General features: G+C 42.0%; 1 protein-coding gene across 1 annotated transcript in view; it reads left to right on the forward strand.

Annotated features, from left to right (window-relative positions):
* Positions 1-14,163, forward strand: part of TM9SF2 (transmembrane 9 superfamily member 2) — a 69,530-nt gene that overhangs the window by 52,296 nt on the left and 3,071 nt on the right. The window contains exons 15-16 of the mRNA XM_084612185.1: positions 986-1,097; positions 1,699-1,870. Coding sequence (XP_084468311.1) covers positions 986-1,097; positions 1,699-1,870 — 284 coding nt within the window. The remainder of the gene's footprint in view (positions 1-985; positions 1,098-1,698; positions 1,871-14,163) is intronic.

Consider the following 14,163-nt stretch of genomic DNA (forward strand, 5'->3'; position numbering starts at 1 on the left):
TATAAGCTGTAATTTTTCTCTTTGAACCTTTTCTTCTCTAGAGAGCTTGACCCTGCCCGTAGTGTTTTCTAAAGTATTGATCATTTCACAAGAAATGAAAATGTTCGTCATTTAATATTCTGCTACTCAGAAAGCACTCCATGCTTTTATTTTTGCCCATGTGTGTAGAGAAATAACTCATTCTTACCAGCATGCAGCTGACCTGCACTAAGTTTTATGCACTACACCTTTGACTTCATAAAAGTGCCTCTGAAACTGACATTATGGTAGATATTTGAAAGAAGTGAACAGTATATTACATTGGATTTATTAATTTAGCCTTTATAGAACAGTATTCTTGCTTCAGGAAAACAGATTTTTTCCTTTTCCCAAATCTTCATATAGGCATTAGGAAGTAATTCCTTTAACCATTCAAAATAACCCACTAAATACTCGTCCAGCATCAGTGAATTCAGATGTGTACTCTGAGTATGCTAACGAACTGCTCTACTATGAAAAATCTGCCATCCTTCTGGCACAATCTAGTTATCCAATCTCTCTAAGCTGTTTCTAAAGTATTGACACTTTTTTACCACTCTGCCACTTTCTGACTGAAATGTTGAGTAAAATCCTCGCTCTACTGAAGTCAGGGGGAGCTTTGCCATTCAGTGGACTTCAGTGGAGCTAGGATTTCGCTGGTGATGTGTTCGGTCGTCCTAAACCTCCAAATCTGAGAGAAATTTTAGGTTTTGAGCTTCTTTGCTTGCCATTTTAGAGTAGAGCTGCTGAATCATGCATTCCTGTTTGAAAAGCAAAGGACAAGTTAACTTCCATTTGTGTCTGCACCAATAACACTCTACCCTTGTGAGAAGGAGAAAATGTTGTTTAAGCTTCAGACTATACTAAAAATGAACATCTTGTGCTAGTGCTGCTTTTTCATATTGAGAAATTTATTTTGGAGGAAAGTGGCATTTTATCTTATTTTAATCCTCTGGTTTGATTGTAGGTCCCATCAGATGTATTATATGTTTGGCTTCCTATTTCTTGTGTTCATTATTTTGGTCATTACATGTTCTGAGGCCACTATACTGCTTTGCTATTTCCATCTGTGTGCGGAGGTAAGAAATATTCTTCAGTATTCACACTTTATACAATATCCAGGACATTTTCACAAAATCCAACTTCTATATCTGGAAATATTATCATTCCAGAATTTATCCAGAACTACTAGGATAACTAAGATCTTATTAAGACGAACTTTAAAATGTCATTGCTCCTTTCTGATAAGGGTTCTCATTACAAATATTATTTTGAATGCGTTCGTACCCAAATTCAGTACCAGTAAGATATAGCTCATCTTCAGTTATCCATCTCACTATTTTCAGTAGAAGTCAGTTGATTAGACAGACGCTTTTGCTTTGTCAAAAGTATTTTCTTTTTGATGCATGTGCTTCACCTACACAAGTTCATATTTGCATGTACCCTTAAAAATGTGGCTCTTGTTACTTGGGCTTGTAGATTTTTGCCTTTGTGGTGTAGATCTTTGACTTTCTGATTCATGGTATGAACTGTGATTAAGTGATCCAAAGTAATAAAATTTTATCTTTAGCTGTTTAATGTTAAATACCCAATAGGAAAAGTTCACTTGTAATTTTGCATCTAGTAATTAGCCAAGTTCAGGTTTCAGGAAATATTACTTAAGTTTTTCTTTTCTTCTAGGATTATCACTGGCAGTGGCGTTCATTCCTTACCAGTGGTTTTACTGCAGTTTATTTTCTGATATATGCAATACACTATTTCTTTTCTAAACTGCAAATCACAGGAACAGCAAGCACCATTTTGTACTTTGGTTACACCATGATAATGGTTTTGATCTTCTTTCTTTTCACGGGTAAGTGTATTGAATCGTTGGTTCTTGATATTGCTAGCTCTAATTTTAGTTGCATCTGCAGTGGAACGCTAAAAATATCATAAATAGAAATATCTCAATCTTTCTGTGAAACCATAACTGAACGTTAAATCCTTGATTTCAGGTCAGCTATTATGCTAATGTATTTTGCTATAAACTCTGTGTTGGAAATCTTAGCCTCTGACTTCAAAGGATTAAAATAGTATCTGAAGACTCATAGGTTAGTTGTACCTAGTACAATACACTAACAAATTATTTGTATTTACCTAATATTGCTATTGGTAACTCCTGCTGTTGAAACTAGGCTGCATTTAAGCACGTGCCTGAAATTGTCTTCCAAACATTTAAGGTTAGCTATAGTTGCGCAAATTGTTTAATGTGATATTACATCCCACTCACAGAATGATACATACATATTTAACAGAGTTTAAACTGAAGGACATAAGCTGGAAGCTATGAAAGGGTCCATGATCACATGAGTTCTAAAACATGCTTTTATGCAGAGGATAATTGAGACATGGAACTACCAAATGTAGTCAAAAATTGAGAGTGTAGGCTTAAATTGCAGCAAGGGTGGTTTAGGTTGGACATTAGAAGAAACTTCCTAACTGTCAGGTTAGTTAAGCACTGGAATAAATTGTCTACGGATGTTGTGGAATCTCTGTCATTGGAGATTTTTAAGAACGGGTGAGGCAAACACCTGTCAGAGATGATCTAGATAATACTTAGTCCTGCCTTGAGTGCAGGGGAGTGGACTAGAAGACCTCTTGAGGTCCCTTCCAGTCCTATGATTCTATGATATAAGCATATTTTAAAATGTTAAACAGGGAGGGGGTGCGTTGCAAGGTATAAATGTTATATGGGTCAACAGGTGGTCCTAGATTGAGCTGCAGAGCAGAATTTTAATCCAGAAATATTACTGGACTACAGGTGATGATGGTATGTTCTAGAAATAAAGATGGTAATATGGTGTAGTGGGTTTTGGTTTTTGAAGTGTGATGTTCTTGCAAAATTTGAAGCTTAAAGTATTGAATATCCTGCAGATAGTTCTGTTGCCTGAGTGTTATCTTGTTTCTTGGAGATGTGGGCTTTTCAGAGCAGTGTTACGATGAAGTCATATTAATAACTCCCTTGTAAGACTACTTCCATTATAAGCTTTACAAAATTGACCTTTTTACCTATTAGGCTTCAGTAAGAACTGAAAACAAGGGTTTAGGTGTCTTTTACAAAGATGGAGTTTAATCTTTGTGTTAACTTCCATGAGGTCTGATGCTCATTTACATACACCGATGGGAGAAGCTCTTCCATTGTTGTAGGTAAAAAGAAAAGGAGTACTTGTGGCACCTTAAAGACTAATCAATTTATTTGAGCATAAGCTTTCATGAGCTGCAGCTCACTTCATCGGATGCATACTGTGGAAAATGCAGAAGATGTTTTTATACACACTAACCATGAAAAAATGGGTGTTTATCACTACAAAAGGTTTTCTCTCCCCCCCCCCCTACTCTCATACTGGTAATAGCTTATCTAAAGTGATCACTCTCCTTACAATGTGTATGATAATCAAGGTGGGCCATTTCTAGCACAAACCCAGGGTTTAACAAGAACGTCTGAGGGACAGTGGGGGGGGGGAGGAATAAACATGGGGAAATAGGTTATTTTTTATGATGACTCAAACATTCCCGGTCTCTATTCAAGCCTAAGTTAATTGTATCCAATTTGCAAATTAATTCCAATTCAGCAGTCTCTCGTTGGAGTCTGTTTTTGAAGTTTTTTTGTTGAAGGATAGTCACTTTGAGATCAGAAATCGAGTGACGGGAGAGATTGAAGTGTTCTCCGACTGGTTTTTGAATGTTATAATTCTTGACATCTGATTTGTATCCATTGATTCTTTTACGTAGAGACTGTCCAGTTTGCCCAATGTACATGGCAAAGGGGCATTGCTGGCACATGATGGCATATATCACATTGGTGGATGTGCAGGTGAGCGAGGTTTTGATAGTGTGGCTGATGTCATTAGGCCCTGTGATGGTATCCCCTGAATAGATATGTGGGCACAGTTGGCAACGGGCTTTGTTGCAAGGATAGGTTCCTGGGTTAGTGGTTCTGTTGTGTGGTGTGTGGTTGCTGGTGAGTATTCGCTTCAGGTTGGGGGGCTGTCTGTAGGCAAGGACTGGCCTGTCTCCCAAGATTTGTGAGAGTGTTGGGTCATCCTTCAGGATAGATTGTACATCCTCGATAATGCGTTGGAGGGGTTTTAATTGGGGGCTGAAGGTGACAGCTAGTGGTGTTCTGTTATTTTCTTTGTTGGGCCTATCCTGTAGTAGGTGACTTCTGGGAACTCTTCTGGCTCTATCAGTCCGTTTCTTCACTTCTGCAGGTGGGTACTGTAGTTGTAAGAATGCTTGATAGAGATCTTGTAGGTGTTTGTCTCTGTCTGAGGGGTTTGATTATCATACACATTGTAAGGAGAATGATCACTTTAGATAAGCTATTACCAGCAGGAGAGTAGGGTGGGGGGAGAGAAAACCTTTTGTAGTGATAAACACCCATTTTTTCATGGTTTGTGTGTATAAAAACATCTTCTGTATTTTCCAGACTATGCATCCGATGAAGTGAGCTGTAGCTCACGAAAGCTTATGCTCAAATAAATTGGTTAGTCTCTAAGGTGCCACAAGTACTCCTTTTCTTTTTGCAAATACAGACTAACACGGCTGGTACTCTGAAATTGTTGTAGGTAGTGTCTTCACGAAGTGGTACAGCAGTGTAAGTGTAGACGTACCCTAAAAAAGGTTTGAAATGTGGAGGGCTTTCCAAGCTTATAAGCACCAGAAGTTGTGTTGGAGGGAGAGGCTTAATACTTCCCTGTGGCCTGTGATATGGATCTGCTTTTGGCGGATACAAGTTTACAGGCCCAAGGGCTTCAGAGAAATTAAACTCCCCACCATCAAAATTTTTAACTAAAGTTGTGAGCAAAGTCATTTCAGCTGTATTTGACTTAAATGAGCATGGCTGGTGGGGGGAAATCTTTTTTGCATTTTAAAAAGAAAACTAGGGAAAACAAGAACCTAAGTTTCAGAATATTGTCCTTTTAAAATCGTAACAATATTAGTTACAAAAAAAAATTAAAAACCTTCATCTATTAACTGCACATTTTCTGCATTTGTAACCTGCTATTCCCTGCCACCTGGAAGTTAAATACCTTCACCTAATCAATATGTATTTCTGTAAATCACAATTTACTACTTCAGTATTCATATTCTATATACTAATAGGTTAATCACTCCCAACATACAAGCTACAAGTTCTGCTCTCCTTTATTCTGCCATCCTGCTTCTAGACCATGCATGAGGGGTAGAGACAGTCAGCATCTCAGACTGAGATAGAGAACTCTAAGCTTGGTTATATTAGAAAAATTGCATTGCTCTAACTAGATGTAATTACATTGATTTAAACTCCTAATATAGATGCATTTACACCTGCTTAAGCCTTCCTTAGATACACTGATTTTTAAATTAACTCTTTTTTTAGTACAAACCAGACCTCTGTCTGTCTTAATGATATTGTAATATTGGCCAGAAACCAAAGGATATGAGCTTCTCTGATGGTCTAGAGAAGTCTTTTAACCAGTCCATTCTAGTCATGCTGTTTGTAGACCCCAGAATACGGCATACAGTCAGGTAGGGACTTTACTTCAGCTCTCTTCTCCATGGAGGGAAGAGGATTTAGTGTAGTAGGCCCAGCATAACAGCCTCTTTGCACCTCAGGCAACATGCATCTGCCAGATTCCACTTGCCCTCCTTCCCTCAGGTCAGTTAACATGTCATAAAATGTAATCTGAGGGCATTAAAATATATCCAGTGCATCTCCTGTTCCCTTGCCCACTCAGCCTGGGTCATGAATGTTGCACCAGCAGCTGACTATCAGCAATCGGCTGTGCAGTGTCTGATGACAATTATGGGCTCAGGACAGAAGATACAAGTATCTTACCCTTTATCTGCCATGACACTGTCGCCACTAGCCCTTCGTACCTGATACTGGGCTCAAGGGTATGTGAGTTATATTAGACAACTAAAATATACTTCTGAAGTTCATGTGCTTAGTTTTATGTGGTACTTGGTCAGTGTCTCTAACTTGAAGTTCAGTGAGGATACAGGCAGAGTTAAAATTGGTATTGAAACTTTAACTGAACATTTCCTGTTTATAGTGTTTAGATTTTCTGAAACTATATAATCCTTGAATGTTGTAAAAGGACATCAAACAACTCAACCATATTTCTAAATTCACTCTTTGGTCTCAGAATAACATCCATACTATAACAGATTTCAGTTTGCTGTTTCTTCCAATAATTAGACGCACTTTAAAGTCTATGGAGTTACTGAAATATTTTAGGGATAAGTGTTTATATAAAGAGGGAGAGTTAAGGGATATGTTCCTCTCAGAACTCTTAAATGAAACAGCTCTTTACCAAAATCTGCTCCTAAAGGCAAGTAGCTTCCTGTGCCAAGATGATATAGAAGCTAAAAAGAAAAAATTGTAATTGTTGTATCAAAACTGTTCTGCTACTGCTTACTCATCCGTTAAAAATTGTCACTATCAGGAAGGGTTTTGACGGTGCCCTGCTGCTATGTCAGTGTAACACATGCTTCAGGCACTTGCTTCCATGCTGCATTCCAGGTCACTGATCAAACTCAGTAGGCAGGATACTGGGAGCCACATGACAAATCTTTGTGATTCACAGCTGGGCCCACAACTACGTATCATAGTAAATGAGTCAGTTAAACATCACTAGTTTAGCAAGCGTGAAAAAAATTACCATGATATCATTCATGATTCTTCACAGGATTTTACAGCATATGAGTTATTTGCTGAATTTCGATAATGTTCCTTATCAAAACATGTTGTCTTAAATAATTAGTTATTGGCCCTTACACAAGTTAAAGCTACAATAATACTAGGTATACTAAGGCAAAATCAGCTATCTGCATGGCTTTTGTGCTGGCCTAATTTTTCTGGGAAACAAAGGTTCTCATAACAGATGCTATGAAAGCCATCTATATGAACCATTTTTCTGATTTTTAGCTGTAATTTGAAGGAATAATGTTAACGTGGTCAGTGTAGCTTCATCAGCATAGCTTTTGTGCCCATCAGTATATTTTTGGTATATCTCTCACACCTCACCAGAAAAGGATGGACAGAACTATTCTCAATTTCAAATGAAAGAGCTGTCTCCAAGAAATCAAGGAAGCAATCTTTGTCTTTAAACTTCAGTTCAATTGTGTCTTGATAATTAAACCTCTTTGACTGTATGATTAAACTATCTTTAAAAATATATATTTGTTAAAGCATGTGGCATGAAAATATTTCTACCATCGCAGCTTTGGCAAAGACTGAAATTATATAAACTTGTAACTTGCTTAAACAGGACTATACCTGTGACTTTTGGGTGCCTTTTTAGTCTTCAGTGTCTCTGAACATTTTTAACATTATAACCTTAACAGAACAGCAGTTAAACTTAAATTCTGAACTACAGTGTTGAAAAATCCAAGCCACGTTTTTGAACTACAGATGTTAAACAATGAGCTATGAAATCCTTAAGTGCACTCAGGAAGTAGGGTGTCAATTAAGAGTTTTGTAAATAATCCTTATTTATATTAGATCAGTAGTGTAAAAATCCACCCTGCTTGATGTTCGTGTCCTGTATAGCATACTTAAATTCTGCAGAATCTAAGCTGCTTCTTCAAGTGGAGTGCCCAGAGGGATACTACTTCAGGCACACATGCACTCTGTGTCTTGACTGGAGATTTTTGGTAGCAGTACCCGTTCGGACCATGCATTTTTCCTACGCTTCCTCGTGCCCCCTACAGAGGTGCTATAGGGCTCTTTGGGTGAACCACCCTCAATTTCTTTTCAACAGCCTTCAGCCAGACAAGGAATTTCATGTGTGCCTGTTTTCTCTTTAGAGTTAAAATAGTATATAGGGTTAGTTCTTTTGTACTTTATAGTTGTTGGAATGGAACAGTTCCTGTTTTCTCCCCCCTTCCCCACCCCCCCCGCATATTTAGGGGTCTAAATTTGTTTCTTGGATCTGGGATGCCAGGCTCCCTGGGTGTTAAAAGGTGTCTCCAATGTCAAGAAGCAGTTCCCATCAGCAATGGGCATTCTTCACAGATATGTTGCTTGGGAGACTCACATATTCCCAACAAGTGCAAGATTTGCACTTCGTTTAAGGGAAGATCCCCTAAAAACAGAGGAATTAAGTATGCACTATTGATGACGGAGGAAGCCTTGTGACCAGCTTTGGGTCTGGGTACAGAGAACCCCCTGTCCAAGTGACCCTCTTCTTCTGTTAGTGCCCCTTCTACAATGAGATCACAGTCACAGAGAGCTTCCAAGGTGAAAGCAGTGTCAAGATCCCCAATGCTCTCCATGGGTGAAGTACCTATAACGCTGCCAGTGGTACTTAAAGCTTCCCACTCAAAGATGGAGGGGGATAAGAGGGCCAGAGCAGAGTTCCTCAAAGAAGATTCAGTACAGGAGACCTCAGGCCCAAAGAGGACTGCTATTGAGTCTCCGAATACTTTGGGTATCATGAAACAATCTAAGACTTCATCTGAGTCCCATATCTTGGTGGTAAAGGTAACGAAGACCACTACTGCCACCATCAAAGGAGCGGCCTCATTGGAGTTTGTGGTACCCTTGGTACTGGCACCACTGCCTCAAACAGCAGCATCAGGAGCAACCTTGAGGCCCATGCCAAGTTTTGTTGTGCTCCCAGTACTGCAGGAGGTCCAGAATCTTAAAGACCTCATGATACTGAAGGAGCCTCCTTGCAACCTCCAGACACCTCTCCATACCAAGATCTGCTGGATCACTGACTACTCATGTTGTAGTGAGATCCACCACTTCTCCAGCTCTTACCATTCAGGAAGATGGGTTGTCATCTTCTGTACAATACCTAAAGGAGTATTTGGACTCAGAGCTTTCAGTTCAAGGCTCTCCAGTTTACTCCAAGGAGACATGCATTTCCTCTGCAAATGCAAGAAAGGCAAGATTACAAGACCTCTGCCTCTTAAAAATTGGGATGACCAACAATTGCTACCTCTCTCCCAATGCTTATGGTCCTCTTCCTTTGCCTTATTGTGATCCATGGGCAGTGTATTGCCAGCTGTTTTGAGGGTACCCAGTGGAATTTCATAAAGAACATAAGACCTTGTTCCCTGGTACCATCCATTCCTCCTCTCCGCTCTGAATTGGCAGCGGCAAGGAGGAGGCAGTAATGCCGCCGCCACCACCACCATTGTTAGCTGATGACTTTTGGCAGTTCCAGGACCTGATGAGGCAAGTCGCGGACACACTTCAAATTCCTCTGGAAGAAGTCCAGGATTCCTACCACAAATCCCTTGACGTATTCATAGAATCATAGGACTGGAAGGGATCTTGAGAGGTCTTCTAGTCTAGTCCTCTGCACTCAAGGCCAGACTAAATATTATCTAGATCATCCCTGACAGGTATTTGTCTAATCTGTTCTTTATATTGCATACCTCCATTTCAGCATGGGTGGTATTGCTGATTAAAGATGCTCTTCTTGAGCTAGCTAAGACCAGCTGGCAAACTCCAACAGCAATCCGTACATGAAAGCATGCTGATTAAAAAAACAAAACAACAAAAAAAACCCTACGTTCTGGCCAGGGATTCGAAAACTTTTTCACATCCGGCACCAAATTCTCTGGTTGTGGACACAGTTAATGAAAGGGGGAGCGAGCATATTAAGAAAGCTACCCCACATAATAAGGACCAGAAGTGTCTGGGATCTTTTCAGTCATAAAAACTAGTCTTCATGGATATTACGTTTCAGGATAGCTAATCACCTGGTGCTGGTATCAAAACCTGAACTATGAGAACTTTAATGCTTTTATTGATCCTTTATCCCAGAAATATCAGTTTAGTGCCATAATAAAGGAGGGTCAGCTCTTGATGAAGACTTCTTTGCAGGCTTCACGTAATGTCGCCAATGTTGCAATAAAACAGAAGTTAGCAAGTCTTGGTCAGTGCAAAGATTCTGTCCTGCTCAATTTTCCACCTTCTATAGGCCATCTGAACTACTGGCTAATAAGTCAAATATTTTTAAAAAGAAACCAATGACTACCTCAGCTGCGTCATCCCAGCCATCAACATCTTCCAAATGCCAGTTCAAGTCATGTCCTTGGAGCACCCATAGGGGGACACATCTTGAAGAACCACAGTTACTGTACAGGGTGAGTAACCTTTTTTTTTTTAGTGGTTTGGTCGAGAGTCTAAACCACCTGATAGTCAGGGTTTCTCAGTTGCACTATACTACCCCTCTTCCTCAATTTGTACACCGCCTCTCTCTATTCCAATAGGCATGGGAGGCTATAACATTGGACAAATGGTATTGGAGGCCATTACTTCTGGTTATGTGATACAGTTTACCTCTCTCCTGCCCACCCCACCCCTTCCTTGTCCCACTTCAGGGAGCACCATCATGATCAATTCCTGAGACAAGAGATCACATCACTCTTAAGTCTAGGTGCCATAGAACTAGTTTCACTTCAACACAGAGGAAAAGTGTTTTATTCATGGTATTTTCTGATACCCAAGGAAAAGGGAGTAGGAGGCCAATTCTAGATCTCTGACAGCTGAACAGCACGTCAGATATCTGAAATTCCAGGTGGCATTCCTAGCAGGTGTCATTTCCCTCCCTGGAGTCCAGGGACTGATTTGCAATTCTTGACCTCAGAGGTGCTGCTTCCATGTAGCAATTCATCGCGCTCTCAAAGATTTTTTTCACATTTGATCACAATCAAGACCAGTATTGGGTTCTACCTTTTGGCCTTTCTTCCACCCCAAGGATTTACTCAAAAATCATAGCAGTTGTAACTACCCACCTCTGTCATCTAGAAATAAATCTTTCCATATTTCAGTGACTGACTCCTCAAGGATCGAGTCTTATTGGGAGGTGCTGTCAGCAGTTCAGACAACTTATTCCATAGTATAGTCCTACAAATAAATATCAAGAAATTGGCTTTGACCCCTACACAGTGAATAATTTTTATAGGAGTTTTTTCTGGATGCAATGACTGGCAGGGCTTATCTCCCTCCTGTCAGGTTCCTCGCTCTAAAGAACCTTATCCAGAGAATGCACCTCAGTCCTCAAATTCCAGCAAGGATGTATCTGCAGCTTCTGGGACATAGGGTAGCTTGTGTTTTTTGTAACACAAAATGTCAAGTTACATATTTGATATCAACAATTTACATACCCAACACAGTCTGAATAAGCGGGTGTCTGTATCCAGCCGGGTCTGACAGTCACTCACATGGTAGAAGGTTTTGAAGGAATCCCATTCATTAAGAATCCTCCTAAGATCATAACATTGAATGCTTCCCTCTTGAGATGGGGAGCACAACTAGGTCCTCATGCAGCCTGGTGCAAATGGGAATACTTGCATATCAGTCTGCTGGAGTTAAAAGTTACCAGAAATGCTTGTCTCCACATTCTTCCCCTAATCAAAAACAAGTCGATCAAGATCATGATAGACAACATACCTTGTATATATTATATCAGTGGTCAGGGAGGAGCCCATTCCCCCTCACTCTGCATCAGTGATAGAGCTCTGGAATTAGTGCATCGGTCATTTTGGCTTCTTACCTCCTGGGTGTAAAACACCATGGCAGACATTTTTCGCTAAATTACAAATGGGAGTTGGACTCTTGAACCCACGCAAAAATTTTTTTGCTTGGGGATTTTCTGAGGTCTGTCCTTTCACCACTGCAACCAGGAAGATGTGCACAAAATCTTCATCCAGAGGAGGGCTCGATCCCCAATCTCTAGGAGATGCCTTTTTCATTACGTGGACAAAGGGTCTTTTTATGTATATCCACCAACTCCATTGCTTTCAAAGGTTTTAAACAATATCAAGCAAGACCAAGCCAGGGTCATTTTGACTGCACCAACTTGGCCAAGACAAGTTTGGTTTCCTTACATCATCAGACTCACTTCTCTCCCTCTGTCGCAGCTCCCAGTCAGTTTTCAACTGTTGTCTCAGAATGTGGATTGAACACTTCACCCCAATCTGAATGTTCTGCAACTCCAATCATGGCTCCTCAGTGGTTCTTGGGACTAGAAGCATCCTGTTCATTTGGGAGTAAAACATGTGGTGTTAAATATCAGGAATTTACAAGACACACCATCAGAAAGGGAAAAGACTTCATCTTTGATGTCATCACCATAATCTTTCACCTGTCCAGTTATCTCTTTCCATAACCTTGGATTACCTGTTGGAATTGAAAACATCCAGTCTCTCTCTGAGTTCCATCAAGTTTCATTCAGTGTCAATAACAGCTTTCTACTTGCCAGTACACAGTTTCTCCATTTTCGCACATCTGAGCATGATGAGTTTCCTGAATGGTCTTACGAAACTTCTTCCGCAATTTAGAGCTCCTATTCCACTTAGGGTCTCAACCTTATTTTTAACAGTCTCCTGAGAAAGCCTTTTGAGCCACTAGCTGTGTGTTGTCTGTTACATTTTTCTATGAAGATGGTCTTCTTGGTGGCTTTCACTTCTGCACAAAGGGTTGGGGAGATTGGGGCTCTGATGGCATGCTCTGTATTTACTGTGTGCTCCAAGGAGAATGTATCATTATAATCCTATCCAAAAATTTTACCTAAAGTTTCTTCTGAGTTTCATGTTAACCAGACTATTTACCTTCCAGTTTTCTTTTCTTAGCTGCATCAGTCTACAGAAGAAGAGACCTTCCATAAACTAAATGTTAAGAGGGCATTGGCCTTTTACTTGGACAGAGCCAGAGCATTCATGAAGTCCCCTAGACTTTGTCCCTATTTTGGATAGGTCTAGGGCAGGAGTGGGCAAACTTTTTGGCCTAAGGGCCACGTCTTGGAATAGAAGTTGTATGGTGGGCTATGAATACTCTCAAAAATGGGGTTGGGGGGGGGGGTGAGGGCTCTGGTTGGGGGTGTGGGATCCAGGGTAGGGCCAGAAATGAGGAGTTCAGGGTGCAGGAGGGGGCTCCGTGCTGAGGTGGGATGCAGGGCAGGAGGCTGGTGATGAGGAGTTTGGGATGTAGGAGGGTGCTCCGGGCTGGGACTGAGGGGTTTGGAGAGCGAGCAGGGCTGGGGTTAGGGGGTTGGGGTGCAGGCTCTGGCTGGGGTTGCGGGCTCTGGGGATGAGGAGTTTGGAGTGTAGGAGGGTGCTCCGGGCTGGGACCAAGGGGTTTGGAGGGCGGGAGGGTGATCAGAGCTGTGGCAGGGGGTTGAGGCATGGGGGGTGAGGACTCCGTCTGGGGGTGCAGGCTGGGGATGAGAGGTTTGGGGTGCAGGAGGGTCCTCTGGCCTGGCATCAAAGGGTTTGGAGGGCGGGAGGGGATTAGGGCTGGGGCAGAGGGTTGGGGCATGAGGAGAGGCTCAGGGGTGCAGGCTGTGGGTGGCACTTACCTTAAGGGGCTCCCAGCAGCAGCACTATGTCCCTTCTCCAGCTCCTACAGAGGCATGGCCAGGCAGTTCTGTGCGCTGTCCGGTCCGCAGGCACTGCCCCTGCAGCTCCCATTGGCCGCAGTTCCCAGGAGAATGGGGGCGATGCTTGGCACAGGGGCAGCATGCAGAGCGGAGCCCCCTGGCTGTCCATATGTGTAGGAGCCGGAGGGGGGCCATGCCGCTGCTTCCGGGAGCCACGTGGAGCGGCCCCCGACCCTGCTCCCCGGCTGGAGTGGGACAAGCCCCAGACCCTGCTCCCCAGCGGGAGCTCGAGGGCTGGATTAAAACAAGCTGGCAGGCCGGATTCGGCCTATGGGCCATAGTTTGCCCACCCCAGTCTAGGGGATCATGAAAAGACACTCTCTCTATCGATCTGTGTATATATTACCTGTTACGGTTTGGCTTATGCTCAGCCTCCCATGTGAGTGACTGCACATTCTATCTACTAGATCAGTCCACATCTGTAGCCCTACTCAGGGATGTTCCAGTTGCTGAGATCTGCAAAGCTGCAATGTGGATTTCAGTGCATACTTTCTCCAGGCATTGATTATGCTTTGGTTCACTCTGCTAGATTGGAGGCTGCAAGAAGGCAATACCATTCTCTCTTCAGTGCTGGACTCTGTTCCAAACCTCCCACCTCCTTAAGGGGGTCACTGTTGGGGAGTCACCTGAAGTGGAGCACCCACAGGGACGCTAATCAGAGAAGGAGAGGTTACTCTGTTACCCACACAATTTAGGGTTCTCTCACACACCCCTTTGGGTA

Source organism: Lepidochelys olivacea (assembly GCF_965140295.1).
Source record: "Lepidochelys olivacea isolate rLepOli2 genome assembly, chromosome: 1".
In the NCBI taxonomy this organism is placed as follows: Eukaryota; Metazoa; Chordata; order Testudines; family Cheloniidae; genus Lepidochelys; species Lepidochelys olivacea.